This window comes from Dromiciops gliroides, chromosome 2 (genome assembly GCF_019393635.1).
Source record: "Dromiciops gliroides isolate mDroGli1 chromosome 2, mDroGli1.pri, whole genome shotgun sequence".
Classification (NCBI taxonomy): domain Eukaryota; kingdom Metazoa; phylum Chordata; class Mammalia; order Microbiotheria; family Microbiotheriidae; genus Dromiciops; species Dromiciops gliroides.
The window spans coordinates 401,751,317-401,779,231 of record NC_057862.1 but is presented as its reverse complement, the minus strand read 5'-3'; the positions used below and the strand labels follow the sequence as shown (position 1 = coordinate 401,779,231).

Genomic DNA, 27,915 nt, shown 5'->3' with positions numbered 1-27,915 from the left:
AAGGCAAGGTCCCTATCTTATCCATTCTCTGTAATTATATAGTGACTAATACAGTTTGGCACACTCACTGAATGATCAATAAATATCTGTTGTAATGAAGGGAAATAAATACTTTTCTTGTGGGTCTAATACACATATGTCACAAACCAGTTATCTTCATACTTCAAACTCTAGGTAAACTTGCTTTCCCTATTGCTCTGGGGTACTGTCTTTTTCAGGAGGAGAGTAGAGGGGCCTCAGAAAATTCTGGTTCGAGTGAATGGTAACTAAACCTGTTTTCTGGTTGCTTTACCAAACTGCTCTTGCTTCATGGGAGGGCACTTCTCCTTGGGTTCAGTGCAGAACAGTAGCACACCAGCCTTAGCACTCATGCTCTCTCTACCCTCCTTTGCATCAGTATTTTCACTACATATAGGTTTATTCGCTCTTTTCTGGATTCACACAGACAGAAATTGAAGAGGATCCCAAACTTCTGACTCTCTCTTCCATCTGAAACTCTCCTGATAATGCACCATTGATCTGCTCAGGGTATTAAGCTCCATCTTTAGCCCCACCACTGAGGCTTTATATTGGCCCAGGGCAGCTTTTAGCAGTTGCATGCCTTTATTGCCTCCCATTCACTGTATTTAACCTTTCCAATCTTTTCAGCTGTTGATGACCACTACTGATCTGTCTCATATGCTCTTGAGAAACTAGTCTGGTCTGGATATCTTCTCCTACTATGAGATTTAATGTGCCATGAGATGAAAATAAAAGCCTAAAATGGTGTTTTGTGGAAACTACTTGGCTCCCTGCTCAGTCAACCAAAGATAGTTGTTTCAAGAGCACTCACTGGCTTTTGGGCAAGACACTGTTCTAGGTGCTGTCCAAAAAAAAGAAAAAAATTGAACAGCCTTGCCCTCAAGGTATTTGCATTTTATCATGGGAAATATCTCCTACACACACCTATAAATACAAATTTATACACAAACCCAAATTTATTTAGGTGGGGTAAGGGAACAGCTTTGGAGAAGAATGAGGACAGGTCTATTGTAGAAAGTGGCCCTTTGAAGGCACCTAGGGATTCTGAGTCAGTCAGCAAGCATTTATAAAGCACTTAGTATGTGCTAGGCATTGTGCTGAGATCTGAAGATAGAAAGAAAGATAAATATTTGGCTCTGGTCCACAAGAAGCTCACATTTTAATGAGGGAGTTCACATAGAAATAAGTCTATACTCATAAAATATATGCAGTGTAAATGGAAGATAACCTCAGAAGGGAGGGCCTAGGATTTGGAAGGCAGGCGTGGAATATTACCAGAAAAGGCCTCCTGCAGAAAGTGAGATTTGAGTCTTGAAGAAAGCCAGTGTGAGGAAGGAGAACATTCCGGGCACAGGATGCAACCAGTGCAAAAACATGAAGATAAAGTGTTGTGTGTGAGGAAGAATGAGGAGGACAATGTAGGTGGATCATAGAGTATATGGAGAAGAGTAAAGCATCAGATGAGGAGAACGATAGGAAGGGGCAAGGTTGTGAAGGTCTTTAATTGCCAAAGATTTTATATTTGAACCTGGAGATATCCATTGGAGGTTACTGAGGAGGAGGAGGGCAGGGGTACACTTACTTAGATCACTGGCATCCAAGTGGAGCATTGAAGGGAGGGTGATCAACCAGAAGGCTATTGTAGTAGTCTGGGAAAGAAGTGATAAGGGCCTGAACTAGGGGGGTGCCCATGTGAGTAGAGAGAAGGGGAAATAAATGAGAGATGTTGTGAAGGTAACAACGAGAAGGTTTGATAACAGGTTGGATATGTGGGGTGAATGAGTGAGTATGAAGAGTCAAGGATGATAGCAGGGTTGTGGGCCTGGGTGCCTGGGAAGAAGATGATACCCTGGACAATAATATGGAAATTGGGAATGGGAAGAGGTTTTAGGGTGGGGTGGGGAGGAAAAGATAATGGTTTCTGTTTTGGACATGTTAAGTTTGAGATGCCTATGGGACTTCCAATTCAATATGTCTAGGAGACAGTTGGTAATTAGAGACTTAAATTCCAGAGCCAGGTTAGAGTTGGGTATATAGATCTGGGCATCATCTGTATATGAGATCCCCAAAAGACCAGGGCCCAAGATAGAGCCTTCCAGTTTTATGAGACAGAGTCCAGGAATGAGTGCATTCCAGGCATGGAAGCCAGTGTATGCAAAGGCCTGGAGACAGAAGGTAAAATGTTGTATATACAGAACAGCAGGAAGAGGGGCAGCTAGGTGGCACAGTGAATAAAGGACTGGCCCTGGATTCAGGAAGACCTGAGTTCAAATCCATCCTCAGACATTTGACACTTACTAGCTGTGTGACCCTGAGCAAGTCACTTAACCCTCATTTCCCCTCTCCCCCCCCCCAAAAAAAAAGAATAGTGAGAAGGAAGGTAGAATGTGTGGAAAGAGGGCATGGACTCATTTGGTCAGCCCCGAATCATGATCCTGATCTTAATGCTTCATCTTTTTTCTCTTACAGTGCTCAGTAGGAACTCTGGATTACATTTTTAAACGATGCCAGTTGGCACTACAGAATGTGCAGGGTGACGTGGAGCCCAGAACTGTGCTTTTGAGATCCCTGGAGGTATCGGTTGTCAGGCAAGGGGAGGAAATTCATAATGAGGTAAGGATGGTGGGAGAGAAACAATTTATGCAGGTACTCTGGGAAGAGTTTATCAGCTTCAGGTCTCAGATATGTTTCTTATTTCTATATTATTTCTCTGGGGTAAATAAGGGTGTCCAAAGGAGACTAACACCTCTGGTATGAGAGCTAGCCAAGGCTTTTTTAGGACTGCTCATCCACTTTTTTTTTTATGCTCATCCACTTTGTGTGTTCACTTCAACCAGTTCTCACCTGTGGCTCCAAGAAGGTATAGACTGTTCAGTGTCCACGATCTGGTAAGCCATCTCTGCAGATGAGCTAAACCAGCTGGAAGGCACCAACAGGTCTCAAACGTATCAGTGAGTCAGGGGAATACCTACCCCAAGCATGTGAAGACTTCTGGAGGATTGGGTGAATGAAAATAATTTTTCAAAATAAGCCCTTAGAGCTTAGTCAAAGAGTAAAGGCACAAAGTCATCCACTGCATCCTGGGCCATCTCTAGTCTTCATGACTTTTGCCCTGCCACTGGACTTCAATGACTTAGGAAGAGAGTGAGGTAGATGACTTTGCAACTCTGCCTCACTTAAATCTCCCTCACTTAAAGACATTTGTCTTCTTTGAAAACAAAGGACAAACAACAAATTCTTTCTCTGTCTCTATATTTTAGAAGACTACATTATTGGTTCTCAAGCCTGTATCTCCCACATAAAAGACAGCCTTGATACTTAGCGGAATGACAGTTTACTTCTGTATCTGAAACTTAAATCCAAGGATTCATTTCAATTTGACAAGCATTTATCAAATTTAACCATGTTGCCCTCTCTCCTCCCATTCATTCAACTCCACTGACTACCTGTTACTTCCAAGATCAACTACAAATTCTTCTGTTTGGCACTTAATACCCTTCATAACCTGGCCCCTTCCTATACATGCATTCTTCTTATTCCTTATACATGCTATGTACTCAGCAATCCAGTGACACTGGCCTTCTTGCTGTTCCTAGAACTAGACACTCCTCCTGACCCTGGCCATTTTCACTTACTGTTTCCCATAACTGGAAATCTTTCATTTCTCATCTCTACCTCTCAATTTTTCTGACTTCTTTTTTAATTTTGGCTAAAATCCCACATCACCCCCCTTAATGTTAGTACCTTCCTCTGTTGATTATATCTGGTCTTATCCTGTACATATCTTGTTTGTATATAGATGCTTGCATGTTGTTTCCTCTGTTGGATCATGAGCTTCTCAAAAACAGGCTCTCTTACTTTTCTTTATATTCTCAGCTCAGTCCCTAGAACATATAGTAAGCACTTAATAAATGTTTTTTTGACTAAGTGTCTGCTAAGTGTCTGCTACCTATGAAAGATGCTGGGGGCTTTGGGGTGAGAGAATACAAAGACAAAACATGAAATAGCCCCAGCTCTCAGGGAATTTGTTTTTTTATTGGGTGGATACAACCTTCACAGAAGTAAGTATATAATATACAAATGAAAAATAATACAAGAGAGAGGAAGCATGAATAAATGGGATTGGAGATTGCTCCTGAGCTGTCCTTTGAAGGAAGTTTGAAGTTCTTTTGAGGAAGAAATACTGACCACCTACTACGTACCAAGCACTGCACTAAGTGCTAGGGATACAAAAAGGGGCGAAAAATAGCCCTTGTTCTGAATCAGCTCACAGTCTAATAGAGAATTGTAGACATGAGGGGTTCAGTGGCCTCACTAATCTAAGCCTTTACTAGTATTGGGATTCCCTGTAAGGGAGCACCAAAGAGACCGCCTTTCTAGACTCTAGAAATCTTCCAGGAAGCATGGGGTAGGAAGTTCTATCAGCATGCCCATTTTCCTGGCTATATTAATAGTGTGCAGATCTGAATTCACTGATTTTTGGTTTGTTTCGTTTCCCCTCCCCTCATCCCTCCCCCTTTCCCCCCCAAAAAAAGAAAACCAAAGCTCAACTTGAGGGGCCAAGCTAACTGTAGATGCTATTCTTGAATACACAGCTTGGCCTCACTTCCTCCTGTCTTTCTCTGACTTCTTGTCATGTTTTATCATCATCAAGTGAGGAAAAAAAATAAAGCTGTATACACAGACTGTTTATTCAACAGCCAGAATATTGTCATTTGAACCCATCTGCTTCAGAATGTGTCTGGCAGGTTTCTTTTACATTGTGCATATGGGGCATGATCAAGAAACCTTAGATGGGTGAGGCAGGCCAGCAACCTGAGGTTGAATGGAGACCTTGAATCTGTGTTCTGTGTGTACCAACCACCCTTTTCTGTGGTGCCTCCATCTTTGATTTTTCAAGGTCATCTCCTTATTTGAAAGATTAATTCCACATGTCGAGGCATATTGTCAAATATTGTTCTCTTACCACACAAGTAGGCCTGAGTTTCAGTGTTTCCCCACTTGTGTGTGCTTAGTTCTTTGCTGCAAAATGAAATCTTAAATGTATAAAGTAATATCCACTTTTGTTTTCTTCATCCTTAAAGGCCAGACAGATGCTTTTAGTTTATTACAAGATAAAAATTTGCTGTCCTAAGTAACGCAAATTTCAGGCTTAATGAGCTAAGAAGTGCTCCTTTTATTCTATGACTTCAAATGGTTTCAATTCAATTAAAGATTTCTTTAGTTCTTGCTGAGTGCAAAACACTGTGTAAAGCACTAGGTGAGATACAGTTAAAATGAGACATCATCCCTGCCTGTATTCATGGAACTTAGCATCATGCTGTAGAAGGCCCCATGGATTTGTAAAACCTAGGCCCCTGGTGTTACATCTCACCTCTCAGATCAGTTTCTTCATTTAAAAAGATGAAACCACTTAGAAGATTTTAAAGAGTTCTTTTAACCTTAATCTATTATCTCCTTCAAAGCTACTGAAGTGGGCCATGTATCAAATTGAAACAAAAATATTATATCACTTTTCTGGTAGAATTTAAGCTTCTTGAAGGCAGTTTTTTCAGTTTTACCTTTATATCCTCATTGTTTATCATGGTGTTCTGCCTATAGGCCTAACTTAATGTTTAAGTTGAATTGGCATATAGGTCATATATACCAGTAACTGAAAAGAGAGGTGCAAAATGATTATGATATCCAAGGTGGGAAAATCTTGGTACTTGGAGGAGGTCAAGGAAGGCTTTTTGTATGAGGTGGTGTTTGACTTGGATTTTAACATATCTGTTAGGAATTCAGGGTGGGGGGGAGAGAGGGAGAGAGAGAGGAAAGGAGAGAGAGAAAGAGAAGAGAGAGACAGAGAGACAGAGAGAGACAGAGAGAGAGAAAGGGAATATGAGAATGAGAATGATTTTCAAGGTACAGGTCTCAGGAGGAGTAAAGGTGTGGAGACAGGAAGGCACAGGGCTTACCTGGATATAAAGAATAGTTTGGTTTGGCTAGAGGGTCAAACATATGGCAAAGAGAATGAAGTGATAGGGCTGCAATACAGAGTGGAGCTGCAGGATGAGGAGCCTGGAGTGGAGTTTGAAGGTGGCAGAGACATTTGTGAAGGAAAGCGCAATGAGACTAGATGAGTACATAAAGAAGGTTAGTTTCCCAGCAGCATGGAAGGAGGGGAGAATGGGGTTGTGGAAACTTATTAGGAAGCTATATTGCAGCAATCCAGGTGGGTAGTAATGAAACCCTGTACTAGAGTATTAACAGTAATAACAGAAAAGAAGTATTCCAAGACCTGAGATAGAACTGAGGTAGAGTTGGCAGGATATGGTAACTGCTTGTATATGTGTGGTAGAGAGGCAGTTAATCAAAAATCAATGTTCCAAACAGGATAATAATAACACCACCGATGGAAAGCGCATAGTCAGAAAAAAATAGCTTTAGAGAGGAAGATAATAAGCTTTGTTTTAGGCATATTGTATTTGAGGTAGGAGTGCAACATCCATATGGAGATAGTTTGTAGGCAGTTGGAATGTTGGTCTGAAGCTTGGAAGAGAGGTGAGGGTCAGAATGAAATTATCAAGGTAAAAACAGTAGTAAGAAGGGGTGGGGTAAATAAACACAGAGTGTTGGTGAAATACCACCTTAAAGAATTGGAAAGAAGACAAACTGGATAGAGAGTCAGCATGCCTAGGAGGAGGGGGTGTCAAGTCAACTGTGCGAAGATGTCACAGAGGATTAAGACTCTGAAGAGACTATTGGATTGAGGCTGAACTGCCAGAGATAAGTATGAACAACTTTTCAGAAGGGCTTGTTTCAAGTGTTCCCTTTTAAGTTCCTGAGGGGAGTTTGCTCCACAGACTGAAAGCTCTTCCACTTTCTAAAATTGGACTCCCTCTCTGAGCTACAGCCAAATGCTGTTCTCCTTTGCTTTATGAGTCTTTTCTAAGGGGAAAGTCTGCCTATTTGTATAATTATTTTTTTTTTGGTGAGGCAATTGGGGTTAAGTGACTTGCCTAGGGTCTCACAGCTAGTGTTAAGTGTCTGAGGCCGGATTTGAACTCAGGTCCTCCTGAATCCAGGGCCGGTGCTCTATCCACTGCGCCACCTAGCTGCCCCATAATTTTTTCTTAATAAAATTATATTATATTCTTTAGTTACTTTATTTTATTGTTGCCTACCTCCCTTTGTTACTTTGCTTTTTTCATTGGACAATGGGAGTAGATTGTGTTTGTCCAATATATCGAATAGCACATTCTTCCTCCTGATCCACAATAAAATTGAAGGGGCAAGGCTATTTAGAGAAGAATAGACTACATTTTACTGTAGGAATGATCTGGGTGATCTGCAGTTATGAAAGTTGTTTGTCAACTCCTTTACACTTGAAATAGAGGGATTGGGCACTCAATTTTTTTATCAGTGGTATTACTTTTGTCAAGGCTGTTCTGTCTATTGGAGTAGCCCACTGTAGCTATGGTCAAGGTCTCAGTAACTAGATTTTTTTAAACCTTGTTTTTATTTTTGCTATTATTTGCTTCTGTAGTCTTTCCTATTAGCAGAATTTCCATTCATTGAACTCAGCCTTAACTACACAGTGAGAAATTCAAGTTCATTTGAAAGGAGGTTTGTATAGTTTGTCTCGTTTCACAATGATGAAGAGCAGCACTGTTCAAAGCCACTGCAAAGATGATATGCATTTTGAGTGCTCAGAGAAAAATGAAGGCATGGTAGGAGGCTGGTGGGCACAAAAGAGAGGAAATATAGATTGCCTCCATGGGCAGTATTACTACCCACCATTGACTGGTGTTCTGAAAATAGGCTTTTACTTATGATATGTTGGACATAACGTATGCAATCGTTCTACCCCTTTGCATTCCTCTGACTTCATTGGCTTTTAGGGCATATACAAGCTAGGTGACCATACAATTAGCCTACGGAACTCTTTTTTGTTCATGAGGAAGACTTTTCTGTATAGTAATTTCTGTTATATGGCATGGTCAGGTAGTAAAGATTTTTCTGGTTAACAAGAGGCAATATGGCATGGTGGGGAAAGTGCTGGATTTGGAGTCAGAAGACTTGAGTTTGAAGCCTGATTGTGTCATTGCCTGTTTCACCTTGGGCAAGTCTTCTTCATCTCTGCAACAAGGAAGTTGGATTAGGTAACCTGTATATTAGGCCCCCTTTCTAGCACTAAATCTTTGATGTTAGGGCCTTAATTATATATACCAGGATGGATTGCCAATTTGTTGTTAAATAGAATCCAATAAAATAAGGATTTAAATAAGATTAAACATTGTTATTTTTCTTTGATGATTCAGAAAACCCTCCAAGATCTCAAAATGTTCATAGTTCATGATCATAATATTAGTTATCATTGTACTATAGATACTTAGAAAACTAAATAATAGGAAAGTTCATTTATGTCTGATTACATGTATGAAAATTGTAAATCAAAAGGGATCGAGTGAAAGCTGCGCTCCTGCAGTATATCTCCCTGCCTCTTTGGGGCATTCTTTTACTCTATTGAGATTTGTTTTCCCACCCCTCTCCCTGCTTTGGCCTCAGTTCAGTTGTTGATAGATTTTGTTGCATTTCTACTCCATTCCTTACTAGAACTCTTGGAGAAAGTAACCCCTGGAGAGGGGTTAGGGAGTGTGGCCCTGTCATAGTTGGAGATTTGTCAGTCAATATTACTGGACTTTGTTTTTTGAGTCTTAAGTAACAATATTTCACTTCTATGCTTACCCAGCACACCCTGACTCACCATCTTTTGTGCCACTTTAGTTGTTTTTTTCTCAAAGGGTGTGCAACTTCTGTTTTGCACCTTCCTTTCCTAGACCCTGATACTTAGGATGTCTTATCCTTATTCATACTCCAGGACTCAGCCCAAGCAGCTGGGAATACACTTTACTCCTCTAAATTAATTTCAGTAAAAGAGTTAGCTGTTTTTCTTGGCATGGATGGGACCTGATTGAAGTCCTGGAAGAGATCCAACATGGTTTCGTCTCCATTTCATTGAGATGAAAAGCAAGGCAATGAAGATAAATAAAATGTACAGTAAATGGGTTTGATGCCAATAAAGATTCTGCCTCCTGGGGAAGAACTAACATCATGGATCAAGCTTGGCTGGGAGCTCCACAGAGAAACTTGATGGTCAGGTTATGGGAAGAGACTTGAGTTCTTCCTTTCTCTGTGTGTGTGTGTGTGTGTGTGTGTGTGTGTGTGTGTGTGTGTGTTCATTCCTGTTCATAATGAAGCCAAAGCCAACCCAAACAAACAAACAAAAAACCCCCTAAACATTAGCCATTTATGGGGAAAGAAGAGACCTTTGTCAGTAAGAATGGGTAGAGCACGCTCCTTTCTCACTTTTCTGCTAATTAAGTCCCTAGTTGTGTTTTCATTCTGACATAGGTAATCAAGGTTGGAAGAGGATTTAATTTACCCAGGTTTAAAATTGGTATATTGTTATGTGCTACCACACTTTATTGCTTGTCATAATCTGTTTGGCTTTCTGGAATACCATAGCTGCCAAGATTGGTATGTTTTGTCCCTTTCAGTAGGAATCACTAGACCTAAGACCCCCAACCCTTTATTAATTCTTAGTGCTCTGCTGATAGACTCTTATTGCGACATGAACAAATCTCATGTGAACTTCATTGAAAAGAGCTTGTTTTTCTCATGATAAACGTATGGTTGAACTTATATTCTCTTAGTTGAACTACACTTGTAGTCCTCTTTGAAAATCTTTAGTTTACTTCTGTTAACTACTATCTTTTTAATACCACAGATAAGTTCAAGCAACTGTTGTCTTAATATTGTTCACATTCCTTTTTTTGTTTAAACAGCTTTCAGTGAAATCAGTTCTGCATATCAAACAAACATTTAGTTAATGTAAACTAAAACCTTTTCAGACTTTTGTAGTTGCAGTGTTTATACTTGGTGTTCTCAGGTTAGGTATTTAAGCCATTTTCACCATTGTTATACCTTCACAAGTTGCCTTTGTTTGCCTCAGGAAAATTCAATATGGATAAGCAAAAAAAAAAAAAAATTCTTTGTGGGAACAGGTGATGATTATAACCATGTTGACTCTGTATATGGAACATAACTACCATAGCAAAACTAAGCAGTAAGACCTATGCATTTCTTCAAAGAGCATAGACAATAAAAAATTCTTTTAGAGTACGTATAGTTGGTGCATGGGGGGTAAAATGACAAGTATGTTTTCTAACTGGAGGTAAATAAAGAAAGACTTGGTGATAGGAAAATATTTGTTGTCTCACACAAAGGTTCCTTCAGTTCCCTTTTTCAGCTATTACATAAGGAGTAAAATACATTTTCAGCATCTTACAGTTGTGTGTGTATATGTATATATATATATGTATATATATATATATATATATATACACACATATACACATATATATATATATGTCTTTATGTATGTATACATGGGGACATAGCGGTGAGAGAGCCAACCTTGAGTCAAGAACACCTGGGTTTAAGTTCCACTCTTGACTCATACTTGCTATTTGACCCTGGGACAAGTTACTTAATCTTTCAGTCCCTGGCAACTCTTTAAGAAGAGAGTTCTTAACTTTTTTTTTTTTTGGTCAGTATGATAAATCCCTAGGATCCCTTCTCAGAATGCTTTTAAATACATAAAATGAAATACCTAGGAATTCAAAGGAAACCAATTATACTAAAATAGTTACTGCAATTTAAAAAAATTCATGGACAGGTGTGTTTAAAAACTTTTCAGGTTAAAACTCCTGCTCTAAGAGTATAAATTGTAGAATGGATGCTTATCTCTCTGTGTATTAGTAGAAAGGAGTTTCTCACTTAGAGTTTCCTATACCATTAAAATTTTGGGTGCCCTTCTTAAATCTTTATATCGAATAAATACATATGCACATAAGATCTATGATATATAGATATTTGGCATGAACCTGTGATTTAACCAGTGTAGAAATTTCCTAGTATAGAAACTCCCTCCACTGATGAAGATTAGCATTTTGTCTGTAATTTATAGTCTTTTTTTTTTTTTTTGTAATTTATACTCTTTAGTGAGTAGCTGAGGACTTTGAGAGGAGAAGTGATTTTGGACAAGTGTGTCAGAAGTAGACAACTCCAAAACTGGCCCTCTAACCACTGTGCCCTGAAGCTTCATAATTGTTCTTGATCTTCATTGTTCATTTCTTCTCTTCCTTTACCTCAAGTCCTTTCTTGGTATGATTTCTATCTCCCTTTAATAGTAGATGAATGATTCAGTGGATGAATGCCCTTCTCTATTTTCTACATTTAAAATGCTTTAAAAATCTGACATCTTGAAGGATATATTTGTGTATGTGCCACTTGAAGTTTTTAATAAAGGTTCTAGGCAAAGCCAATCCTTTTATTAGATTGTAGTCCTTCCATAATTCAGTTCTCTGCTTCCAGCCTTCAGCCTAATCAAGTGACACTTATGGAGTTCGGTTTCTTTTCTAGTATAGGGACTCACAAGTTCTGACTTCAGAAATATTCCTTTCCCAATTTCCAAAAATGAGTTTGAGGCTCTAAATGAAATTAGAAATTATTTGTTAGCCTTCTTTCTTAATTCCATTAAGTTACTGTGTGAGACTTGAATTATTAAGGCAGAGTTTCCATGTCCAAAACCAGATTATTCACAGTAATTTTCTTCTATTTGTGGCCAACAGGTAGAGTTTGAATGGCTAAGGCAGTTTTGGTTTCATGGCCATCGCTACAAAAAGTGCACAGATTGGTGGCATCTACCCATGTCTGAACTGGAAGGACTGTGGAAAAAGATGGAATGTGTGGTAAGTAATTTAGTACTGAGGACCATATTTTCAGAGATGTGTACTACCACAATGAAAAAATGCAACTGTATGCTGATTTCCCCTCTAGATACTTTGCCCATGATAAATCAACTCTTCCAATCTCAGTTAATTCTTAGCCAACTCATAGAGCATCTAGGGTTCTGTGGGCACTACTTGGCAATGCAAAAAAACTATTAAACTTGATAAGTTTAAAGATTAAAATAAACTCAGAAAAAGCAATGAAAGGATTGAATAAACTCTGGGGATAGATAATAGCACTTCACTGTACTTGATATCTAAGTACCTTAGGAACAACCCAGTTGAGCTACTAGCAGCTATTGTTAATCCCTGTTTTACAAATAAAGAAATGGAGTCAGGCATTGGGCCAAAGCCCATGGGGAATCCATGTCAAAGATAAGATCAGAATTTCAAGATCTCTAATTTCTTCCTTCAAACTCAGACCACTGAACTTTGTCAGTTTCTCTCTGCCCCACCCCAATTCCCCTCCCCCCCCTTGTTTTTACATCTTGCTTTTAATAACCCAAAGGATGACATTTTCCCACTAGTAAATTAATGCATAGGTTGTTGTAACACCCAGCCTGAGGGGATGGCAGTTGCAGCTAAACCTCCTTGCTGTTTGAAAGTTTACACCTGAATACAGTCTGTTTGCAGATTAATGGGATTTGGGTGAAGGTATCTTCCTATTCAGATAAAGTGTGGGTGCCTATTTCTGACAGTCTCCACTTAAGCTGCCATGCCAACTTCCAGATCCTAACTTAATTCCTATCCCTGTTGGGTGTCAGAACTCAGGATTGGAAAATAAGGATATATAGAGTTGGATTGGTAGAAAAAAGAAATGATATTGTGCTGTTATTATTGTTCTTGATTTTCAGCTCACAACAACTGGGGTGGGGTGGGGTAGGGGAGAGGGGTCCTAGATTTTAGGAACTGCATGTTTGGTATCTTCAGGTATTACAGATATCATCTATGTTTCATTGTCAGTTCCCCTCTTAAGGGCCTGAGATTCAGCAGCATTTTCATAATAGAGGAGAAACCATGAAGGGGAGAATGCATTATTATTTTGTAGACCTTGAGTGAAAAGAACCTAAAGGGACAGCCAATTTGGGAATCTTCCAGGGCTAGTTTTTCTACAATTGGTGTGGCATTACTATGGGCTCAGATTGAAACAGTGGCCTCAGTGTCTTTTCTTCCAGCATGACTCAGGATGATATTTATCAGTAGGGACTTACTGTTTGGGATAAGACAAGCTGAGAAACTGCTTCTAATTTAAGTTTAACCTTGAAAAAATGTTTTATGACTCTTTAAGCATTTTAATCACACAATTAATTTGAGCCATCACAGGAAATTAAGTAGAATGATAATTGGATATGTCCATTCTTTTATATCTGCTAATGTATAATATCTAAGAACCTTGGGGTGGGGATGGTGAGTAGGGATAGAGAAGAGAGGGTATTAGAGGGATAGAGAAAGGGGGAGGTTAGTTAGTTAATTTAAGGCCCTATTTTATTCTTCTGTAGTCTATTCTTTTTTTTCCCCTTCAATTTTAAGCAGTAGGGGGCAATGTTTAGCTACCATTTGGAGATAACAGGATTCTAGGCTTTGAGGAAAATGCATAGAAATGTACCATTAACTGTCAAGAATTATCCCTGTTGCTTCAAGTTAGCTGTAATCTCTAAGATTCCATAACACAGGAAATCAGTTGTGGGTTAACAAATTCAACAGCAATTTAACATAAAAAGTGCAGTGTTTGGAGCACATTTGGATTCTATAGAATTAGGTTAATCAAAAAAGCATTGCTGAATGTACTCTCTTGGCTTCTAGGCAGTATATTACTCAGAATTATAATAATTTTCAATGAATAATTATGCTTTTTCTGGTCATATAAAATAGCATATGTGGGGGATCTCCTCTAATAAATGGCTCCGTGTTTCAAAAACATCATTGATTTTTCTCTTTTGGAAGCCAAACCAAAAATTCTCAACAGGCAATGAATGCATTCACTTTTGCTTATGAGTTAAATGAGATTTGGAAGTAGTTTCATATATAGAGGAGACTTTGGCAGATTTTTTTTTTTTTTACTTTCAGCATTCCCACATTGACTATGTGTTTGGAAGGCAAAGGGAGAAGGTGGGGCAGAGGAAGAAAGGAAAATGAGTTCTTAAATAGCTTTTCCTCTATTAATGGTAATTACTTCACATGTTATAACCAGTCATATTTCAGAAAACTTATCAACTGTCTAAACCTCATGGATCTTCCCATGTGGAGCCTTTCCCTCATCCCCTACCCTACCCAAGCCTCTACTTCTCATTCCTTGTTCCAGCAAGCACACATTTTTATCATGCTGTTTATTCTTGGCATTTCTCTCCCTGAGGATGGTTTAACTCTGCACTTGCTCTTGTGATGTAAATGTTAAACCTTCTATTTGAATGACAGTATGATAAAATTTCACATTTTCCCTGAATATTACCTCATGAATTTAGAGACATTAAACCTGAAGTGCATAGCCCTCCCTCTACAACCCAAGTATCTCTCTTGCCTTTCTCTTTCCTCTCTTCTCTTTCTCATCCTGGAAAAAAGGACTAAGGCTATTCAGAGGTTTGTATTTTATTAAAAACAAACAAAAAACCCCAATGACCACTCCCTTATCCCAGATTAACATATTATCAAGAGACTCTTCTGGATAAGTGTTCACTGAATTCAAAGAAAGAGTTACCATTTGAAAGAGACTGTCCAAGCTTTGCTTTCTGGGTAAAGAGAAGTATGAAAAGCTGAAATCTCTTGTGATGTGAGGAAGTGTTACTGTAGCTGTAGATTCAGTGGATAGGCCATTTGTCTCTCAGGGTCTGGTATCATTCGTGCCTTGAAAAACTGACATTTATTTTACCTATAAAAATGTTTTAACGCCATCAAATTCATGAGGAGACAGAAAAAGACAGTGGAATGTAGAACCTTCCAAATTGATGGGATAGATTCATTTTCTTTCTCACTGAGTCATTTTAGTGAAGAGCAGTGGATATACACTTTTGGAATTGTTTCCACCACAAACATTTAAAAAATATTATTTATTTACATATGGGTTAGAAATTGCTTTGTGCATATGAGTCTGGTGTTCCATTAACAAAGAAAAGGCCCGGCCCTGATGGTTTGGTGTATTATGGATTGTGTTTCCTGCCTTGACAATTCGTTTTGCCGAGTGGTAGTGTATTTATATGGCAGTTGGCCTTAATAACCTTTATTGACTTGAGTGGATAGAAGCCAAGACTAGGATTATTAAAATGTATCCGTTTCAAGGCAGTGCAAAATCACAACATGTATAATTATGTTAGGTAGGCTACAGGCTCCATTTAATCCCACCCATTTATGTTAAAATTTGGCAGGAAAAGCAGAGTTGTGGCATTGAAAACATTAAGAGATGCAGAAAATGAGTGAGAGTTTTATGTAATGGCATTCCATTTGCTTGTTATTAAAGCTCTTCATGAGGGAGTGGTGAAACTTAGGGAAGTTAAAGATGACCTTTTCATACAGAAGTTTTAGTCATTTAATTTTAAGATGTCCCATGGCATTTTTTTCTTCTTGGTTTGGGCTTTTTTAAAGCTACGATGAAAGCTTAATTGTAGCTGCCTATCCATTTTAGCTTAGATATCTATTCTAAATACAGGGTATATGGTCATGGGGAATGAAGTGTGTGTGGGTGGAACAGAAAAGCAGTTTGTTTCTTGGGGAATTAATGAAGCTATGATAGCACTTTGGACTTTTATTTTAATCTGAGATGTAGAACAAGGTATATTTTTCACATAATAGAACAGTATTTGCTATCACAGCTAATGGTAAATCCAAAGGTAGCATCATGCATTATTTTTTGGGGAAAATTTTTTAGTTCAAATTAAAGGTTAATCCCAGTTAATTTTAAGTATTAAAACATATACATTCACTTTGGGATTCCAGTGTTCAGATCCAGTAATTTTGAGTTATTGTCAAATTCCACTACAGTAATTCAGAATCTGAAATTAAAAATCTGAACATTCAAAATTAAGGCTTAAACTCCACTCTCCCTTTGTCTGTTGTACCCAAACTCAGCAGAGGGACTGGCTGTAGGCTGATGTTTGAGGCTAGTGGCCTAGGCCCTTGAATGCCAAAAGGAGTAAGAAGGCTGAGATTGGAAGCAATGTGCTTACTTTAGGACACTAAGGATTGCCTTTCACTTCTAATGGTCTAAATCCCTTACTCAGTTTTGCTCACCACAGACTTTTGATGAAGTCTTTAAAAACGGCAACAACAAAAACAAAAATGGAATGTGTTGGGGGTGGTGAGAGGCAGAGGGTAGAAGATTTAAGGAATATAATTTTTATGATTTTATCAGTAATTGTAAAAAAAAATATTTATTTTTTCCCCTTCTCTTTCTCCCCCCCCACCCCCCCTTTCTACTTAACAGATTTTTCTGGCTAATGTTTTTGTCATCCTTCTCCCTAGTGACAATAGTTGTTAATGAATGAAAAAAATGTTATGTAACCTGTGTTGGGGGGGGGGGTGGGGGGATGGGGGAATCTACAATTCCAAAAGAATTCAGGCTTAAGCCTCCAAAACAGAGTATGTGCTGAAAGCACAAAAAAACTGTTTTTATTGTTCTCTTTGAAGTGTGTGTGTGTGTGTGTGTTTGTGTGTGTGTGTGTGTGTTTGCAACAGGATAAGGAAAATTTTAGAAACTGTCTGATAGTGTTCAGGGTAAATACTTAAACCCCTTTAGAGAATTTCACACACAGATACTGTGTAGCAGAAAAAAAAAGGGATACTTATGTTTCTTAAAGCTGCTACAGCCTACAGCTTTGTACTTAAAGACAGAGGTGTTGAATAGAATTCTATGGAGGATACATCCAGTGACAATATCTCCTGGAACATCAGAGCAAACCAGTGGGTAGGACTTTCTATTTTTAACCCTTCCATGAGCAAGCCAGTGGAGATTTGAGCTTTGTTAGTATAAAGTGCTTGAACGTGTCTGTTCTGTACACCAAGAGCTGCAATTCCCCATGTGCCTCCTCTCTGCACACGGGAAGAACAGGTCTGAAAATGCTGAAGGTTATGAGACCGTGACAGGAACCAGAAAATGCCAAGCGTAGGCATGGCACGGCTTTCCCTACCCCAACCTGAGTTTGTGTATGGAGAGAGAAACCAGAATGCACAGACAGGCTTTCACTTTCAGGTTTAATTTCCTAGCATGTTGTTGGGTTGTGCCAATCTTTATTGTATACACAAATTTAAAATGTGTGTATTTATGTATTGTTATGCATACTTATATGACTATCATGTGTTCGTATAATTTAAACTATTCTTCTCAGAAGAACGTAAGTATGTAGCTGCCCCGAAATTAAGGTTTTTAAATAAAGCAATGGATATTCTCAATTTTCCCCCTAAGGTGCTAGCTCATTGTTGGAATTTATTTGCATTCATTTTGACTAGCAGATCATCACCATATTTTCAGGAGCACTCTCAGACACCCTTGTGCTGGAATGGTGTGTCTTTGCTTTCAACATTGGAATTGTCTGAAAAATGCAACATACAAACAGCCCCCCCCCCCTTAGCTTTTTCAAATAATTCAGTGCAGACTACCTATTTACATTATTACAAGTAGTTTAACTGTGAAACAGGCCAGAGATTTAAGTACTTCTTCGGCTTCAGGCTTAGCAGTTGTTTCACAGAGCTTTCTTTTCAGTTCTAGCTCTGAACAGTATGAAGGAAAAGAAAATTCCCATCATATGCTAGTCCTTATTATTAGGAACATTCCGAGATTTTCTTTTAGATCAGTCTTTTTTTGTAAGTAGGTCCCTAACATTATTGCCCTCTAATTAAGGTTGTTGTTAGGATCAAATGAGATCATATATTTATGAACTTACTTTGAAAGGGGTAAATAAAGCTCTTCTACAATTTCAAGGTAACTGGAGTAGAATTTTAGGGAGCCCCCAAGTTATGAACACTCCACTAAAAAAAACCCTTTTGCATGATATAACACTGCTGATTAATAGTAGCACTGCCTATAATAAAACAGGATGTGTATGTGTTTATTTGTATAATGTGTATACATTTATATGTATATATATTTTAAAATTTCCAAAATGATTTACATATCTTGTTCTTTCTACTCTTCCCATGACAAAAATGTCCTCTGCTAGATCCCTTTACCACTGATGATTCCTGCTAAGGAACCCTTCCCTCCATTGATGCCTGTGTTGTGAGCTATAGATACCCCTTTTCCCTTCCCCAACCACTCATCACTACCCAGGGGACCTGCATACATGATAGGGCTTTCCCTATTCCCCCCTCCCCCCATACAACCCTCCATAACCACCTATACCAAATTTGAAGTCAGGGCTTATTACTTCCCATTTTCCTTTTGATGGACCTCACCCTCAATACTATTGTATTGATCTAGTCCCCACTCCAGTCTTTTCCTACTCCCCCCCCCCAATTCATATATCCATACCACCCATACTAAATGTCTATACTCAAGACTCAAAGAGGGTCAGGGATGCACTTAGAAAAAGTCATGGCCACAGGGTGTAGTACAACCTTGGTTTCAGTTCAGCCTCTGACATATTCTGGCTTTGTGACTTTGGGCAAGAAGACACTTAACCTCTCAGTGGCATAAGGCAATTTGATTAAGACTATTTGCCTTGTATAGTTGCAGATTTTCATTGGTAGAAGGAAAATTTCCATGCTGGTTGTTCTCTATACTAATGAAATCTTAGCTTCAGACATTCAGTGTAATATGCAGTAAAGAGAGCGCTGGGCTTGGTGTAAGGAAGACAGGTTCAAATCCCAATGACATTTAGTAACCTTTTCTAGGCAAGTCCCTTACCCTCTCAATGCCTCAGGCATATTAAAGAGTTATTTAAGAGTTATCTTCTGAGTCAGAGTTACCTTAGCATCTTGCTTTTTGGTGGGAGATCCTATACCAGGAGTTTCCTTGAATTTTGGCCTATTTACAGGTAGAATGTTATTATTATTTTTTTGTTTGTTTTTTGTTTTTTGTGAGGCAATTGGGGTTAAGTGACTTATTTGCCCAGGGTCACACAGCTAATAAGTGTCAAGTGTCTGAGGCTGGATTTGAACTCAGGTCCTCCTGAATCCAGGGCCAGTGCTCTATCCACTGCGCCACCTAGCTGCCCCTAGAATATTATTAACAACAACAATTATGATACTATGGTAGGAGCTAATTTAATATAGCACTTTAAAATTTTTCAAAATGCTTTGCATATGTTATCTCATTTAGTCTTTGTGACACTTTAGTCCCTGTTTATTAGAAATAAGCAGTTAAAGCTGACTGTTTGTAAAGGCTTGGTTTCTGTATTAGTTTGTAAAATTATAGTCTTCCTATTAAATTGTTTTATGTGGTAATGGATAGCTATTAAACAGGTAGCATTATTCCATCCCATATGACTCAGCAGATTTAGAGGCCTGTGAACTCTTGCATTTTTCATTTTGTAAAATCTAAACTTTTAGGATAGTGAAATGTTCTAGTACCTGGAAGAAGAAATATAATTTCCCTGATCCTCAGCTCCATGCCCCATGGCAGCTTCAGCAGTGTGGGTACTTTATGAGACTTAGATGACTGCAAGAGATACTCTTCTAGCTACCTTAGGATGTATTTCAAATCACATTGGTCAAGTCCTTCTTTTCTTTCCTATCCATGTTATCCAGATTTGCTTTTATTTGTCATACAGTGAACCAATTTTCTTGAAATCTTGGTTATTGTTCATGGGAAGTCTTCTTATTTAAAAATTTTCTTTAGAAGATTTGTTAGAAAAACAAACAAACAAAAACCCAGTACCTGGAGTCATCTATAACAACACCAATATAACTTAGAGTGCAAGCTACTCATGAGGACTGATTCCTTGCATCTCTTTGGAGGCTACTACTAAGAAAGACAAGTCCAAGAAGACTGAGTGCATTACTGCTTTAATGCAAATGAGAATAATTTTAAGCAAACAGATATTTGCTTAAAAATAAGAGAAGAACGGGGAAGCTAGGTGGTACAGTAGTTAGAGCAGTGGCCCTGGATTCAGGAAGACCTGAGTTCAAATTTGGCCTTAGACACTTGACACTAGCTGTGTGACCCTGGGCAAGTCACTTAATTCCAATTGCCTCACACCAAAAATAAATAAATAAATAAATAAATAAATAAACAAACAAACAAACAAACAAACAAACAAACAAATAAGAAAGAAAGAAAGAAAGAAAGAAAGAAAGAAAGAAAGAAAGAAAGAAAGAAAGAAAGAGAAGAACTACCTAGGTCACTTCTTTTCATGAGAAGCTGCACTGCTACAACTTAAAATGAAAGTAATATGTCTAAGCATGTTTTGTTTATGCTTTTCACCTTTTGTTTAGTGTTCCCCTCCCTTTTCCTTGATAAAAGGATATAATTGAATCCCAGAATTAGATAGCTTTTTCAACACAACAGTATATTTGGATTCTTTGCCACCAGTCTCATAAGAAATGTAAAGAGGCTAGTGCTGGACAGGAATTGGCTGCAGAGATGTGTAAATCCCTAAAGAAAAAATTGACTTTTTTCTAGACAGGCTGAAAGCTGATTAAATTATTTCTCATCCTTTGGGTAGGCAACACCTTTTGATGATGGTGTGTGTATGAATATTCAGCTTAATTGCTTGTCTACCCATCAGACAGGTCCGAGGAAAAGGATCTGGAAGTCATTGGGGTTTTTTCTGTCTCTAGCAAGAATCTTTATTATCTAGTATAGCTTGATACATGGAAACTGATTCATGCCTTGGCTCTTAATGCTCTTAGGACTTTCCCTTAAAGGAAAATAGCAATTAACACCCAACAATGGGAAGACCAGAAAATGGATTTTAGCCCTGAAATATTGAAAGATCTGTGGGTAAAGCAGTGGCCATGGATTCAGGAGGACCTGAGTTCAAATCCGGCCTCAGACACTTGACACTTACTAGCTGTGTGACCCTGGGCAAGTCATTTAACCCTCATTGCCCCGCAAAATAAAAAAATAAATAAAAATTAAAAAGAAAGAAAGGACTGCCTTCTCTACCAGAAGTCTTTGATTGGAGTGTAAAGAAGATAATGACCTCAACTATACTGTCAGTTGTGCTACTGGTATTTGTGTCAAATGGAAGGAGATTGGATCTACCTTCACCTGTGAAGTTAGATCATGCAAGCTACACAAAGGTTTTGGTGAGAGCAGTGCAGATGAAACAGTCTGTACTCCCCGTTCCCCTTTAACTGTTTTCTTCTAGGTGTTTAAAACCGTGCTCACATTTCATACGGAAGAGGAAAAATAACCTATGCCCTTGGAGTTCTTTGGTCAACTTGTTATTGTGGAGAGTTAATTTTCTGTCTCTCCTCAGAGACGGCCTGGATATATACAGTATTTAGAGAACCTGGGATGTGTGGCCTGAGCGAGCCTTCAGGCCATAGTATTTTCAGTAATAAGTGAAAGACCTTGGCTTAATCTGCTTAGTTAACTTAATTACACTATGCTTTTCCTCTTCTTTTGGTAGAATAGCCTAAAGTACAATTCATTTGCAAGGTATATCACTTCCTTGCAGGCCAAAGCAAGCTCAGAAAAAGGCTCTGCTTTCTATTTAAGATCTGAAAATATCCTTGAAAAAATAGATGAGATCGTATGCAGTCTCTTCATCATATAAAAAGTGACTTCTGAAAGCTAACTGTAGTGATATATGGTTGTCTCTCATCAAATTTATATTTCATCATCCCATTTTGCATTTTAGTTTCTAAGAGCCCCTTGATTAAATTTGGATTTTGTGGGGGTACAGTGGGGGTAATGAGCATAAGAAAGCATTTCTGTTCATTCAACATTTTGAGTGTTTACTGTATACAGGTCAGGGCAGCTAAATGGCCAGGAGTTGGGAGGATCTAAATTCAAATCCAGTCTCAGACACTTACTAGCTGTGTGATCCTAATTTATAAATGATCAAAGAATATGAATAGGCAAATACACCAAGGAAGAAATCTGAAGTATATGAAAAAATGCCCCAAATCGCTAATAATTAGAGAAATGTAAATTAAAGTAGGGAGCCTAGGTGGTGTAGCGGATAGAGTACCAGACCTAGAGTCAGAAAGACTCATCTTTGTGAGTTCAAATCTGCCCTCAGACACTTACTGGCTATGTGACCCGGGGTAAGTTGCTTAATGTTGTTTACCTCAACTTCCTTATCTGTAAAATGAGCTGGAGAAGGAAATGGCAAACCACTTCAGTATCTTTGCATGGAAAACCCCAAATGGGATCGTGAAGTCAGACATGACTGAAACAATTCAACAACAACAACAACATATAAAGGTCATGTGGATGGAATACCTGGATGACTAAGATCCTTCCTACTCTAAGAATCATAGGCTAGTAGGGGGAGATTTAACCCTTACAGAAACCACCACAATATGCCAATATGTGATTAGATGATATAGACAGTTAAGTGCTATAGAAGTTCAATTTCTGTTTGGGGTGGTCAGGAAGAATATTGCATCAAAAGTAGACCCTGAACAATAGGCCTTCAAAGTCTCTTTCAGCTTCAAGACTATAATGCGATGTAATATTTCATTAGGTATAGATGGCAACAGAAAGAACATTTCTAGTACAGAGAATAGCATAAACAAAGACACTGTGAGGGATAACACAGGTGTTTTTATGATATAGGAACTAGATTAGTTTGACAGGAGCAGAGACCTTGGTTCAGGGAGTGATAAAGGTGAGTAGAAAAATAGGGAAGGAGCAGGTTGCCAAAGACCTGATGAAGGAATTTGGATATTGTTTAGGAAGCATCTCCTTTCTTCCTATTTTAGTCACATCAGGTCAACCTAATTTCTTTGCTTTATTAGTGCAGTATCTTTGATATTAAAGTTTGTTTTGAATGAGGTAACAGACCCTCTTGGTTTCCTAAGGTCTTAGATGGTTACATATGCACCTTGCTACTTGGAAGTATGGCTCTGTTTTTAATACATTAAAATGTCCCGGAGGGGGCGGCTAGGTGGCACAGTGGATAGAGCACTGGCCCTGGATTCAGGAGTACCTGAATTCAAATCCGGCCTCAGACACTTGACACTTACTAGCTGTGTGACCCTGGGCAAGTCACTTAACCCCCATTGCCCTGCCAAAAAAAAAAAAATGTCCTGGAAAGTGACACCAGTCATTCTGTTTCTTTTTCTGGAACATTATTCATGTCCCACCTCCCCTGACTGGGAGTATGCCCCCCAGATTTATCCAAGGTCCTATTCTCTCTCTACAACTCTCTCACTGTTAATCTAATCAGCCCCCTTGGGTTTAGTTATCATGTCTATGCAGATGACTCCCAGATCTATGGACACAACCTCCATCTCTCTGTCCTGAACTCCAGTGCCTTATCACCAACTACTTATTGGATACTTCAACTTGATGTCCTATAGGTATAGTCATCTCTGTTCCTAGCCCTTCTCCCTCCTACTTAACTTTTCTGAAGAGGGCATCAGCCACTTTCCAGTCACCTGAGTTTGTTATGAAGTTGCCCTCAACACTTCGCCCTCCCTCATGCTCCAAATTGGATCAGTTCCTAAGTTTTGTTGATTCTACCAACATAATAGCTCTCACATCCACCTCCTTTCTGCTCACACAGCCTGACCTGGTCCTGACCCTCATCAGCTCTAGCCTGGACTATTGCAATAACCTCTTAATTGATCTCCTTCTCTTAAGTCTCTCCCTTCTCTAGTCCATGATCCACAAAACTGCCAATGTGATATTCCTAAAGGACTATGTCACTTTGCTACTCAAAACCTTCTAGTGCCTGCCTGTTGTCTCTAACATTAAATACAAATTCCTCCTCCATTTGGCATTTAAAGTCCTTTACAATCTGAAAGTCTCATTCCATTCCAGGCTTTTTATACTTTACTACTCTTCCTGCAGTCTTTTCTAGACAGATAGGCTTACTTGCTGTTCTCCATAAAGGGTGTTCCATCTCCTTGATTCTACATAGGCAGAGGCATCCAATGCCTGAAAAGCCCTCACTTTTTACCTCCTAACTCTTAGAATTTCTGGCTCCATTTCAGGGTGAGCTCAAGTGCTGCCTCCTTAATTCCATAGCATTTTCCCCCTTCTGAAATGACTCTCAGTGTACTTTTTAAAAGCATTTCAATCTATTTATTTATTTATTTATTTGTTTTTAGCATTCTTTTCTCTTTAAACTTTGAATTCCAAACTCTCTTCTTCCTACTCCTTTCCCCACCCAGTGAAAAGGCAAGAAATATGAAATCCATTATGCATATGAAATAATGCAAAACATTTGCATGTTAGCCACATTTTAAAATATGCTTCTTATATAGTTTATATTGCCTTGTATGTGCACATGTTGTTTCCTTCAGTAGATTATATGGTCTTTGAGGGCAGGGATTGTTGCCTGGTATGTAATAGGTGCTTAATAAATACTTGATTAAGTGTCCAATTACGGGCGTGCTTGCCTTGGTTTCTTCTTCCAATCCCAGCACTCCTCCAAACACCATGTGTCAGTGGTTGGAGGCTTTAGTCAACAACATCACAATGGTGATTGAATACACTTATTTGTTCTGAATCTGAATCATCGTGTGTCTTAGTAACAATTAAATGATTAAGAAAGATGGACTGAATCCATCTGAAAGTTAAATGGTTGCTTCTTTTTTGTCTTTCTAATCTTATTTGAAGGATGAAGGAAGGAAACAAACATTTATTAATCACCTACTATATGCCAAGCACTGTGCTAAGTACTTTACAAATGAATATTTCATTTGATCCTCACCACAATTCTGTGAGGTAGGTGCTTTCATTATCGCAATTTTATAGTTGAGGAAACTGAGGCAGAGGTTTAAGTGACTCACCCATGGTCACATAGGTAGTACGTATCTAAGCCTACATTTGAACTTAGAGCTTAGGGCCTAGAATCGGGAAGACCTATCCAGTGCCACCCAGCAGCTTCTAGACATTTTCATTCTTTGGCTCTATTGGATACGATAATCCAGTAATAACTATTTTTATTACTTATAATCCATAAGGTGTTAATTCTTCAGTGATGAATAATTCCCTGTTATTTTACTCAGGGTCAAATGTATGTTCTTTTTGCTGGATTTTCTTCCTTTTGGTTGCTCTCAGGTTTCTAAGATTTTTTGGGTTTATTCAGAGATCTTTCGCTGTCTTTGTTTAGTTTGGAGCAGTGGAAGGTAGCTATATTCTGGGATTACCATTTTTGTCCTTATATTGGATCAAAGGAGATTGAAACTTCCCAAGAAAGGTGCGAAACATCTGTGGGTTAAAGGGTTGAGATAATCAGTGCTTTTTGTACTTTGAAAGGTGGGGACTGAGGGGAGGCGGGGCAGGAGGAGCATTGGCTAGAATTCCTAGAAACAACTTAGTTGCTTGGTAATGGACATTTGCCTGACCATTTCTGAAGTGATTACTTGATTCCAGTTTTGAGTATCATTGTTGTTATCATAATATCTTATCAAACTGTCTTTCATAGTTCTTTATACTTTCAAAGCACTTACAATGTACATCATTTCATTGGATCCTGTGAACAACCCTGTGAAGAAGTAGGTAGGGCACTTGGTATTCTCCCTTATGTCATATTAGTTTTTGGCACAGCCTTGTTTCTTTCATTTAGCATTTCATTAATATTTTGCTTTCTTTTTTGCCAAGCCTGTTACCCTGTGCTTATTTACTTGAGGATGTTAGGAGCACCAATACTGTGTTCTTCACTCCAAGGGGCAATGTAACATCAGTTGTAGGGTCATGGCATTTTAAAACTGAAAGAGACTTTAAAGATTATCTAGGCTAGAGGTATCAAACATGGCCCATAGGCAACTAAATTAAAAGGTATTTCCGGGGTGGCTAGGTGGTGTAGTGGATAAAGCACTGGCCCTGGAGTCAGGAGTACCTGAGTTCAAATCCAGCCTCAGGCACTTAACACTTACTAGCTGTGTGACCCTGGGCAAGTCACTTAACCCCAATTGCCTCACTAAAAACAAAAACAAACAAACAAACAAAAAGTATTTCCTATCTGATTTTAACGAGTTGTGGTATTCATTTTTTTAAAAAAGAAATATATAAATGTGTGATTTTTCTAGTCAATATAAAGCCCATCGTTTAGTGTCCTGTTTCTATTTGAGTTTGACACTGATCTAGGTCCCTCTACTCCCCTTATAATACATATAAGGAAACTTAGGTCTAATCATTTACCTAAGATTAAGTGACTTGGTTTTCTGATTCCCAATCCAGTGTGCTGTAATTAATTGCTTCTTGCTCAATATACACCCTAGTAAAGTATTGGGTGCTGAGGATTTGAACATGGTGAATTAATTGGATGGTTATTCAACTCACAACTCTCTATTGTTTGTCAGTAATTCCCCACCTAACCCTTGTCTGGGATTAACCGGAATCAGAATTAGGTCATTGTGTGGCAGAGCATATTTCCAAGATGGGCATTGAAGACTACTTATCATTTTTGATTCTGGGGAGGGGACTCAGGAGTAGAATGACTCTGGGCCAAGTCCAAGCCTATGTGTTATAGCTGTTTCCTTGGGTGGGAGGTAGAGGGGAGGGTACCCTGCCTCTGGGAACATGGCAGATTGCCTGATTTTCTGTTTAAAGTTATGTTCCTGTTGGAATCTGTTCAGTGCTGAGTTTCACTTGCTTCATACAAATATGATGAGTCCCCTTAGCTCTGTATGCTCTTCCTTCATCTCTCCCCCACTGCTTGTCAGTCCAAATTAGGGTCATTTATATGAGTAAGAGTTGCTATGTCTCCTCTGTGCTTCTTTCTAAAGGCCTGGGGAGTCAAGTGCCCATATGCCCTGTAGGAAAAAACAATAAGCTCATGGAATGGGGTTCACTTCAAGAACATCATATAAGGGGTGTGGAGGGTAAATGGGGAACTCAAGTTAGGATTAGATTTAGAATTTAAGTAAAATGAAAAAGAAATTTCAGGTGAAGTGGAAAGATCACTTCAAGCAAGAACATAGTCAGAGGTTTGCTCTCTTTTCTAGCCAAGACATCCTTTGGGTGATGAATAATGTCTTAAAGGGCTTTCATCACATAAATGCCTCCTTGCCTTGAAGGCCAAGTCTCAGAGGTGGCTTGATTTGGGGGTACTTGAGTCATTTGAATTTGAAAGTCATAAGCATCTAAAAAAAATCCCTTTCCCAACTTGGTTTACACTGATAACCCCACCATAAACCCAATTGATAGGAGTATTCCTTCTCAGAGAAGAGGACCCAGGATCTTGTTGGAAAGCTCACTCATTGAGTACAGGGCTAGATATAGAATTTAGAACAATGAGTCAACTCTTCCTGTGTCTTGCAGGTCCTTTTGTCACCTGTGCACTTAATAGGAAGCACTGGCTTCTCTTGGCATGTTTTTCAAAATGGAACCTGAGCTGTGTATTTCATGATACAGTCTGGAAAGAAAATTTGTGAAGAGTCCATGGTAACTATCTTCGTCTATTTGAAAGATTATCCTGTGAAGGAAGGATTAAATATTTCATAGATCTCCAGAAGGCATCTGGACTCAGATTTCAGCTCAGTAATAAAGGAGAACTTTCTAAAAATTAATGCTTTCCCAAAATGGAATGAGTTCCTTTATGAGATGATGAGTGTGGAAGAAGAGGCAGTATGACCATCTTCATCCATGCGGTTGAGGAGATTCCCACATGAGGTGAGAGAGTGAAGAAGATGGCCTTAGATTTCTCTTCCAAGATTCTGCAATTGTATTCTATCTAGCTCCTGTTGTCAGAGCCCATGCACCCCTACTCCTTATGTATTTGAGGGAAGGCAAAATCCCTTTGGCTAGGAAAAAAAGGGTGTTGGTGTCCCTGGTCCTCTCCTGAAGGATTTCACATTAATATTAACCTTTTAAATCCTTTCCCAAGCAGTCTTGCTTCTCAGTCCTTTCTAGGCGAAGAGGTCCGGATCCACACTTTCCCAGTATTCCTCTCAACTTGGCTGGTTTGGGAGTCATATAAATAATCAGCAAGGATTTATTGAGTATTGATTGCCCACAGGGTACATAGCCCTCTACTAGGCACCTAGGGTACATATTAAGCAG

General features: G+C 38.8%; 1 protein-coding gene across 3 annotated transcripts in view; it reads left to right on the top strand.

Annotated features, from left to right (window-relative positions):
• The window catches only part of FTO (FTO alpha-ketoglutarate dependent dioxygenase), a 406,491-nt gene that overhangs the window by 163,145 nt on the left and 215,431 nt on the right, over window positions 1-27,915 (top strand). For all 3 annotated transcript variants that reach the window (XM_043988473.1, XM_043988474.1, XM_043988475.1), the window contains 2 exons: window positions 2,491-2,634; window positions 11,700-11,819. In XM_043988473.1, coding sequence (XP_043844408.1) covers window positions 2,491-2,634; window positions 11,700-11,819 — 264 coding nt within the window. The remainder of the gene's footprint in view (window positions 1-2,490; window positions 2,635-11,699; window positions 11,820-27,915) is intronic.